The 9870-nt window shown below is 52.9% G+C and overlaps 1 protein-coding gene across 1 annotated transcript in view; it reads left to right on the top strand.

Moving 5' to 3' along the window:
* Window positions 1–3950: 3950 nt before the first annotated feature.
* The window catches only part of GPC4 (glypican 4), a 109107-nt gene continuing 103187 nt past the window's right edge, over window positions 3951–9870 (top strand). Inside the window, exon 1 of the mRNA XM_019426960.2 lies at window positions 3951–4619. Within this exon, the coding sequence (XP_019282505.1) occupies window positions 4460–4619 (160 nt within the window). The 5' untranslated portion in view covers window positions 3951–4459. The remainder of the gene's footprint in view (window positions 4620–9870) is intronic.

Here is a 9870-nt window from a genome sequence, read left to right as displayed (position 1 = left end):
GAGTCTCAATGGATGAGTGTGAAGGAGTTGTCCAATGAGTGGAGGGGAATGAAAAGGTATTCCCAGCAGGGGCAGGGGATGGGTGCAAGAAAGTCCACGGCAGGATGGAGAATGAAGACATGCTCTTGTGGGGCTAAGCCCAGGATACAGGGTGGGAAAGGGCCAGTGAAAAAGCTGGTAATATCCACAGTGGCCCGGTAGCAACGATCCAGATCTGCCGCACTACTTGGGAATTGATCTAGAAAGGGATGGAGTCGCGTAGCGGGGAGGAGCAGGGTTAAGCAGGGGAGGGACATTGTTCGGGTGGTGTTGTCGGAGGCTCACTCTGGTGGCTGTGGGAAGAATGGGCTGGGCAAGGGGAGAGGCTGGAGGGCTGTAGGACAACACCTACCCCAGGAAGGGAAGTCACATTCTACTCGCCAGCCATCCCCGCCTCTGGCAACCAAGCTAGCTCCCCGGCAGGCCAGGACAAGTGCCCCCCAGGGCTGAGAGAGTGGACGTGACTCAACTAGTTCTTGGCTTGGAGGACAGCAGCAGTGAGCGCATACCTTGTTCTCTCTGCCCACCATCGAAAGCCGGTCCACCGCACATTCAATCTAAGCAAGCCTTTGCATGTGTGTCGTACCCGGCGCATTCAACTCTAAACTTTTGGCTTCTGTCTTCCCTCCCTCTAGGGACGAGCAGCATCTGACGCACAGTAGGTGCTCAGTGAGCATTTAGTGATCTGAATCAGGGATGCTTCTACAGAATCTGGGCAGTGGCACATTCACAGCTGATCCTAAATGAGACCCAGAGTACTGTGTTTCCTTTTTTTTAAAAACATTTTTAAAATGTTTACTCTCTTATATTGAGAGATTGAGAGAGAGAGGGAACGGGGGAGGGGCAGAGAGAGAGGGAGACACAAAATCCGAAGCAGGCTCCAGGCTCTGAGCTGTCAGCACAGGGCCCGATGCCATGAACCTCAAGATCATGACCTGAGCCGAAGTCGGATGCTTAACCGACTGAGCCACCCAGGCACCCCAAGTACTGGGTTTTCTAACCAAAAAATCACATGGGATTTGGTCAGAGGCCTTACAATTTTCAGTCTTGGTTCAGCTACTCAGGAGCTCTGTGTCTGGGAACAAGCCACATAACCTCGCTGAGACCCAGTCTGCTCACCTATTTAAAAAAAAAACAAAAACACTGAAATTTTCCAGGAGTAGAAGAGCGCACCCGGAAGAACTTTGCAAACTGTAAAGTACGATATGACCCAACGTGGCATTTCCATAAAATGAAATAGTATTCAGCCATAGTAAGAAGTCCTAATATGTGCTCCCATATGGATGAATCTTGAAGACCTGATGTGAAAGACGCCAGACGCGGGTCACATGTGGCAGGATTCCCTCCATACCAAGAGGCCATAATAGGCAAATCTATAGATACATAGAGCAGATTAGTGGTTTCCAGGGGGCTAGGCGGGGAGAAGGGAATAGACTTTGCTTAATGGGTATGGGGTTTCCTTTTGGGATGATGAAAATATTCTGGAGCTAGATGTGTGATGGTTGCACACCTTTGTGGATGTACTGAAATGCCACTGGATCGTATACTTTAACACGGTGAAAACGGTAAATTTTATGTTGGTGTATCTTACCACAATTAAAAAAAAAAAAAGCTCTCCCCCGAAGTGCTACAGGGTTAATCGTCTTGAGAAGCTGTTGATTCTTACGTTCCACATGCAGTACCCAATCCACCTTTTGGCCCTTGGAGAACTTACAGAGTACGTGCATCTCCACTAAGGAGTGTCTTTCTAAGAGAAGAGCTGGAGTGGGGGTAGGGGAGGAAAGGAGGAGCCAAGGGGCATCTGAAAAGGGAAGCTGGATGGTATTTGTTCCGTAGATTGCCAGTTGTTCACCCTGTTTGTATTTAAATGAAAGGAGGCTTTGAAGTGGGAACCGCCTCTGAGCAGGGCTTGGGGTTCCTGTCTTGTGTGGTAAAAGTTCAGACTTGTCCAGATCCGTTTCTAGCCAGAGGTTACTATTTCTGGTGGAAAAGGCTCAAGTTTTGGTTAATAATACATGAAGTGGAAAAGCAGGAGTAAAGAGGGGGGCAAGGAATGAGTTCCCCCTGGCTTGTGAAATGAAGCTTTCGGATTTGGGCTCCATGGTTTGGGAGTATCTTCTTTTCACTAACGGTCACTGGATTTTATTTTAGTATTAATGTTGGTTGCATCTCACATCGTATTGTCTTTGGTAAAGAACCTCTTTAAGTAAATGCATCGATCAATGAAAGTTAAAAGTGCTTGGCTAAGCCCTAGCGATAACTTGAAGACCTGATGGTATCAGTTTGAGAAAAACCTGGACTATTTGACAGGCTGTTGAAAATGGCAGGAAATTCACTTGGAGTAGAGTTTGCATATTTAGAAAAACTTCTCTGCTAGTTGCAGGGTTAAGCGTTCTGCCAACCCACAGAAATTTTGTTAAGTTCCACCAATACACGGGTCACAATCTGTTTACCTTGATGATCTCCAAGAATAAAATGTCAGCGTCTGCAGTGGGCATTCAAGACAACAGCTAACCTAAGTTTCCACAACTCCACAGAGCCAACATGTCAACGTGGTTTACAAACAGCAGTGGACGGAGTCTCAACAAACCCTATGAGGGTGATAATTGTAATGATGGTTCATATCTTCACCCTATGTAATTTTATGGGAATTGAGAGTCTAGCCAAATAATAAGTTCCAGCCCCTTTTATCTGCCCAGTTCCCAGCACACTCCCGAGGTGTCTGAGGCACTTCTCACCCTAACCTCTTAAAGCAGATTGTAACAATAACAAGGGTAATGACAAGTTCCCAATCTGCACAGTTCCCTTCATTAAAGGAGCCCTGGGAGCTTCAAAAACACTCATTAATGGAATCTGACAAAGCTGGGAAGGTGGGAGACTCACCCATTTCCAGTTTTCTGGTGGCTGAGACTGGGTCCCAGAGAGGTGTGAGTCTGTCTCAAGAGGCTTGAGGGCAGAGGGGAATTGGGGGTCTTGGGCGACCTTTATTCCACGTGACCTGGGACCGTAGCCCAGGGTTTTGAACTCACAACCTGGCTGCACGCTATTAGCAAGTCGCTTCCCTTCTCTGGGCCTCAGTTTCCCTACTTGCACAAGGAGGGTTTGGGCCGGGTTTCCAAAGTCTCCGAGGTCATTCCTGACTGTCCCATCGCCTCACGCTGGCGGATTGAGGGGGGGTGGTTTCTCCCACTTCAGGGGGTAGCAGAACCAGGCGCGTCTGGGGGAAGGCGGGGGAGGAGAATGCCTGCTGGGTTCGGCTCCCGGAGCACCGTTGAATGGGAAGCAGGTCGGAAAGGGCCAGGTGAGGGTCTAGGGCCAGCTCTGAGTCCGAAGTCCCCTGGTGCCTTCAGCGAAACAATTCGAGTGACGCCAGCGCCTTCCCCTCCAGGCCCAGGAGCAGGGCGGTTAGGGGCGTCCTCGGGGCTACGGGGCGGCTGGCGGGGGGCGGGGGCAGGTATCGAGGTGGGAGGGCTCTGCCCGACTTTGGCCCACGGTCGGCGAGTCAGGTGGCCGAGCTCAGGAGGCCTGTGAGTCGGACGGGGGCTTCGTGACGAGTGCCCAGGGGCGCGGTCCCCTAGGACTCGGGTCCTGTACCCCCCCGAAGTTAGCCCTCCCTCTTTGGGTGGGGGGCGGCCGGCATTTCCCCGCCTCCCCGGAGGAGGGGGAGGAAGGGAGGAGGGCAGGAGGGAGGAGCCCCGCGGGGCGTGTCGCGCGAGGGAGCGCCGCACGCCCGGTGCGGCCCCCTAGGAAGTGGATTTGGCCGCTCCGGATCCCAGCCCGCTTCCAGGTTTTCTCCCGTCCCGGCCCTGCGTGCTCCCGCCCGTCTCCGGCCCCCCCCCCCCCCCCGTCGCCCGCCCCCTCCCCCTGAGTGCCGCCCGCTGGGCCAAGTTTGCCGAGCGTCGCCGCGCACGCCGGCCAGTCAATCAGCGGCGGAGCTGAGGAGGGCACAGCCGCGCGGCCGAGGGCAGAGCGAGCCGAGCCGAGCCGGGAGAGCGGACCGGCGCCGGGCAGCCCGAGCAGCGCGCAGCGAGCGCCCGCCGCCGCCCACGCCCTCCGCGGCCCCCGCGGCGCCTGCCACCTTCTCCTCCTTCCCCGCGCCCCTGTCCCGCCGCCGGCCAGCGCAACCCCGTCCGCCGCCCCGCGGAGCCCGGAGCCCACCGGCCCGCGCCTCCTCTCCCAAGCGCCGCGCCTCCTCTCCTCCACGCCCTCCGCCTCCTCCTCCTCCCCCGGCCGGGCGCCTGGCACCGGGGACCGTTGCCTGACGCGCGAGGCCCAGCTCCACTTTTCGCCCCGCGTCTCCTCCTCCCGCCGCTCTCCTCCAACTCCCTCGCCCTCTCGCTCCACTCGCGAGCCCCCGGCCCCGCGCCCGCCACTCTCCCCCGGTCCCAGAGGTGGGAGCGCGTCGGCCCCGGCCCGCGCCATGGCCCGGTTCGGCTTGCCCGCGCTTCTCTGCACCCTGGCCGTGCTCTGCGCCGCGCCGCTGGCTGCCGAGCCCAAGCCGAAAAGTTGCTCGGAAGTGCGACGGCTCTACGTGTCCAAAGGCTTCAACAAGAACGATGCCCCCACGCACGAGATCAACGGTAGGTGGGAGCCCCCGGGAGGCGAGCGCGGCGGCAGGCACCCAGGGGAAGGGGCCGCGGAGTGCCCCCCGCCCCCGCGCGGCCGCAGGTAGCCCGGGGCGAGCAACGGGCAGGCGGGAGAGGGCGTGAGAGCGAGTCGCCGCGCAGCGCGGCCCCCCGGGACTGCGAGTGGAGGGGCGCCGCGGACCGGCCGGTGCCACCCCGCGTCTCTTCCCGCCCCGCCGCGTCTTCCCGGTCCCAGGGAGCCCCGAGGACTCTGGCCCGCAGAGTGCGTGTCACCGGCTCCCTCGCCTTTTCCGGGTTGAACTCCTTGCTGGGCTCCCCGCTTTGTTGTGTGGGTGACGAGAGGCGGGGCGTGGGGTGAGGGTCGCTAGTGGGGTGCGTGGGGGCAACCTAGAGCTTGCCAGATTCCGGGGGACGCCAAACGTGGAACTTGACTGGAGGTTTCATTGATGTTCTTTAAAAACCCTCTCCCCGCCTCTCTTCCACGGCTGACGCGGATTAGGAGTTTTAGTAGGTCCAGCGGCTTTAGAAGTCGCCTTTAAAAAGCAAACGACTTTCCAACCCACCAAACCCTGACTTTTGGAAACTCTCCTGCTTTCCGGAAGGTATTGGACGGGAAGGGTACTTCCCCCACCCCCTTTCTTTTTTCTCACCTCATTTTCAGGGTTAATTGCACATTCAATTACAAACCTTTGAAAGGACTGACTACGGGAAACCTGAATCTCAGTTTGGAGATGGTTATGCAAATGGAGAAGCCTTAGCCTGTGAAAGAGTTCACCGGATTTCGGCGCTGGGGGGTGCGTGGGGTGTTGGTGGAAGCCCTTCTCGGGGCGCCGGGGAGGCAGCTTTTCGGCGGGTGCCCTTCGCCCCTCCTCGCGAGGCTGGCGGCGGCCGGCCGGCCGGTGCCCTCCGGGTCGCAGTCTCATTCGCGGAGGGCAACTGTTGCGCGCAGCCCCGCGGGCCGCGCCGGGGCCAGCGGCGGCGCAGGTAGCCGGTTCGCCCTGAGGCTTCAGAAAGAACCACGAATCTAGCTGGCTGCTGGCCAGCGTCACCTAACGGGGAAGGGAGCGATTCGAGCCCCCCGGGGGCCAAGCCTCCATTCCGAACCTTTCATGGAAGTGAGCGGAGCGCGCCTTTGCCTCGCGGTGCTGGTCACCCGGGTGGGGCGGGCAGGGGGCCGGCAGCCAGCAAAGGAAATACTGTAATTTCAACCAGGCGCTTCTAGAGGCTTAGGAAGACGTGGGGGTCATTTTTTGGAAGGGCTATTAATAACCTTGGAGATTAAGTGCAGTCATCAATTACATATAAATTACAAAGGTAATTGAGGGAAGTCGCCGGGCACTTTCCGAGTGTATTCGGCATCTGTCTAGAAATAGAACTCAAGAAATTGTTGGAGCAGCCTAGGAGCTCACTGCACCTTGGCAGTTACCAAATAATTCGCACGCCACTGATTAGAGACTGTTTGCCCTTGAGCTGCCTGTCTTTTTGGGAACTCAAGTATGTCCTCAGAGCGGCACGATTTTATTGGTTGTAGAGCCCTGAAAAGCCCTCTTTCTTTCCCCTCTCCCTCCCGCGCCGCCAGAAAAAGTGAAGTGAACCAGCAGCCACTGAAGCTTGGGGGCTCCACAGGTCAGACCTGGGGTCTTTGTGCCCTGCTCGGTTTGGGCCTGGGCCCAGCAGAGATGATTGGCGTGAAGGTTACAGTTGTCATTCCCACATTTTGCAGGGATAGATGCGGCGATGCACTTAATGGGAATGTGACAAGTTTTCATCTTCTGCTCCTGCAAACAATATGTGCCTTTGAGACGGACCGGAGGCATTCAGGGAGTGGGTTGTGAAATTGCCCTCCCCACTTTCTCCCACTTGGCTCCGTGTAGGCGCCTAATGGCAGGACATCTTCCCCAGGCAGCATCTCAGGAAGACGGAAGTTTGAAGGGTCCTCAAGGACTGTGCTAGGTGTTCCCTTTGATTGTCCTGGTCCCGGGCAAACACCTGAGCGATGTTTTTGCATAAATGTCTATCTGGACACCCCCCCCCCCCCCAAACATAGGAGAGTTATTAGCGACCAGCAGCAGGAAATGGAAGCTAATGTGCTCACACCCAAAACATTTTATTCTTTTTGTCTTGTCCTTCATCTCCCTCCCAGGGCTGCTGCTTTTATTTCCCCTTTTGAATGACCTACTGGACTGCATTCTCCTGAGGAACAAAGGAAGTGCCTTTTTAGCTGGAATCCTTGGAAGACCACCAAGGACTTTAGCTCATGCAGTGCAATTTCGCACCACTTTCAACAATAACAAAAATGCATGACTGAATGGCTCAAAAATGTGGAGTGTTAGAGGCATTCATTTGAGCCTAGGACACTGTCACAACACAGACAGACCCAAGTAAATACCTTTAGACGGCCAGTATAGAAACAGGGGGTAATCTTTACCATCACCCTGGCCTGTCCAGATGCATACATTAGCCTTGTCTTCCCCTGGGCTACACTCGGATAGTTTTGGTCATTTTGGGGAGCATAGTCAATATAGTGACTTGTATTCAGATTCAGCCCATGTCTGAATGAATGGCCAGGCACTTTCTCTGGCCAGAGGTGTGTGTGTGTGGGGGGGGGGGGGGGTAGGGGTGGAGATGATCTATTTTTTTTAGGTGCAAAAAGCCCAGGATTGTTTTCCAGGCAAAGGGTCACAATGTCTGGGTGCCTAGCTCCAGGCTTAGCCCAAGTTTAAGGTTTTATTCCTGATGGCCTTGTACTTGCTTTCTAGAGGTTTGAACAAGCTTTAGAATACTGTGTTCTTAAGGAGTCTCAGTCTTTTTAGATCATAATTAAGATAATCTGATGTGCTCTCAAGGGTATCCGGGAGTACATCATGCTGACAGGGCTTCCTCCTGCATTGTCTATCCTCTTGACCCCCGTTCTTATCAAATAATGGGTAGATCAAAAGGGATCTTTAACAGAAAGGATAGGTTTTTGTTCAGCTTTCAATGGGCATATCTTTTTGGAGCACCCTACTATGTGCAGTATTCTGTACTCGGTCATCGAGGCAGCGAGAAGGGTCAGAGGGTCCTCTGTCACCAGGACCTTTCCAGGTAGCAGGGAGATAAGCCACGCACACGTAATCGGAATGCAGTGTGGTGTGAGAGAAGTGCCATCTCAGTGGTGCAGGTGAGCAAGGGGTGCCCCCAGAGTTCCAAGGGAGAAGGGATTTGGGACCAGATTATTAACTAGGTAATGCTAGTTTGCTAGTAAAAAATGATAATAGGAAGTTTAACAATCTGTTTTCATTGTGCCTCCCCTCCAAAAGACAGGGTTACAGAGATGCAATGATCGGCATTTGATTTTATTTTTTTATTTCTTTAAAGTTTTTATTTTCAGGAATTTCTGCACCTGACATGGGGCTCGAACTCATGACCATGAGATCAAGAGTCACACGTCCACCCCCTGAGCCAGCCAGGTGCCTCAACATTTGGCACTTTATTCCCTAATCTAATTTTTGCTGAAATTGCCTTTAAGAGTGAGGCAGTTGGTTAGAGATCTTTATTTTTACTCTTCGTTTATTTTTGAGAGAGAGAGAGAGAGAGAGAGCACGAGTGGGGTTGGGGCAGAGAGAGAGCATTGGAAACGGGCTCCACACTGTCAGCACAGAGCCCTATGCAGGGCTCGAACTCACAAGCCGTGGTATCACAACCTGAGCTGAAGTCAGATGTTTGACTGAACCTGAGCCACCCAGGTGCTCCTAGAGATATTCTTAAGCTTGCCATAGGTCTCTTTCATAGGGACATTGAAGGATAAAGAAGTGTGTCATAGTTGTGATTTTGGAGTTTTTGTTTCCAGTTCCCATTTATGTTTATGAGCAATGCACTTGCAGGCACATACACATGCATATGCACATGTATGCCTCAAAGGATTCTGGGAACGACATAAGCTAGGTTAGGATTACGTGGCAAAAGCTGTACATGTGCATTGGAGAGGTAGGCATACTTTTTTAAAAAAATTTTATTTTAGAGCATGCATGAGTGGGGGAAAGGGACAGAGAGAGAGAGAGAGAGAGAGAGAGAGAGAGAGAGAATTCCAAGCAGCCTCCATGCTCAGCGCGAGGGCTCGACCTCACGATCCTGGGATCATGACTCGAGTCAGATGCTCAACCAGCTGAGCCACCCAGGCACCCTGGTTGGTAGGCATATTTTCTGATACTGAGGTGATTATCGTATGTAAGACAGCATATGTCCTCAAGATTTACATTTCCTCTTTCCCACTTAAGTAGGTGGGTTGGATTTTGCAGAGAACTTGTGATCTTCTATTCTGTTGGAATCCTCAGTTTGGCTCCCTGCGTTTCCCTTAAGAAAGAGGGTCTAATTGAGCCACAGGGCCTGTCAGTATAGAGATCGTCCCAGGTAGTATAGGAACTATTTCCTGGACGTGCTCAAAAAAACAAAACAAAACAATAAAAGTTCTGGCTTATGCAGCTCAATCTCTAGTTAGAACATACAAATATAAGATGTTTGATTCAGTATAATTACTATTTTCCTTTTTGATTGGACTCACACTGGGTTCCATGCAATTTCAGGATTAGCTGGAGACTAGACTGAGGAATGAAAAGGAAGTTTCTTGTTGTCTCTACCAGGGAAACAACATCAGTGTTAAGTCTGAATCAGTTGGAAAGGAATCTGGCTCCCCAGTAACATTGACTGTTTTAGTACTGAGGTGGTTCCCACATGCGTTCACAAAAAATGCATTTTGGCCTCATGAAAAGAGCTTGAAGCTATTGACTGCTTTCTCTGGACCTGGTCCCCAGCTAAGGGCTTTACATAGTATCTCATTTGAAATCCACAACAACCATATGAAGGCAGAAGTATTATGATCTTCATCATCCTCCCCGTTTTATAAGACAAGAAAACAGATTCAGAGCGGTCTGGAAATAGATTCACAGTCTCCCAGCTAGTGAATGGTAGAGGTGGAATCTGAACCCAGGTCTTCCCTGGCCCAAAATAACAGTCTGTGCTGTGTGGTACAGATCGAAAGACAAAGTACCTTCCCGGCTCCCATGGAGGGCTGGTTTCAGAAATGGAACCTATAAGACGGCCATCAACTAGCAAAAGACCATCACAGCACTGTTTTGATGCTATAGTAGGTAGAGGATCCAGTCATGTCCCTTGTGGGCCAAGTGTTCATACCCGGACACAGACAACCTAGTGTTAACAGCTGAAGGAATATAAATTGTATTCCTTGGGCCACGGGGAGCTGGTGATG

Source organism: Panthera pardus, unplaced genomic scaffold (genome assembly GCF_024362965.1).
Source record: "Panthera pardus isolate Hobbes unplaced genomic scaffold, ASM2436296v1 HiC_scaffold_27, whole genome shotgun sequence".
Classification (NCBI taxonomy): domain Eukaryota; kingdom Metazoa; phylum Chordata; class Mammalia; order Carnivora; family Felidae; genus Panthera; species Panthera pardus.
Note: the sequence above shows the minus strand (reverse complement) of the source record. Positions and strands in the feature narration are given on the sequence as shown.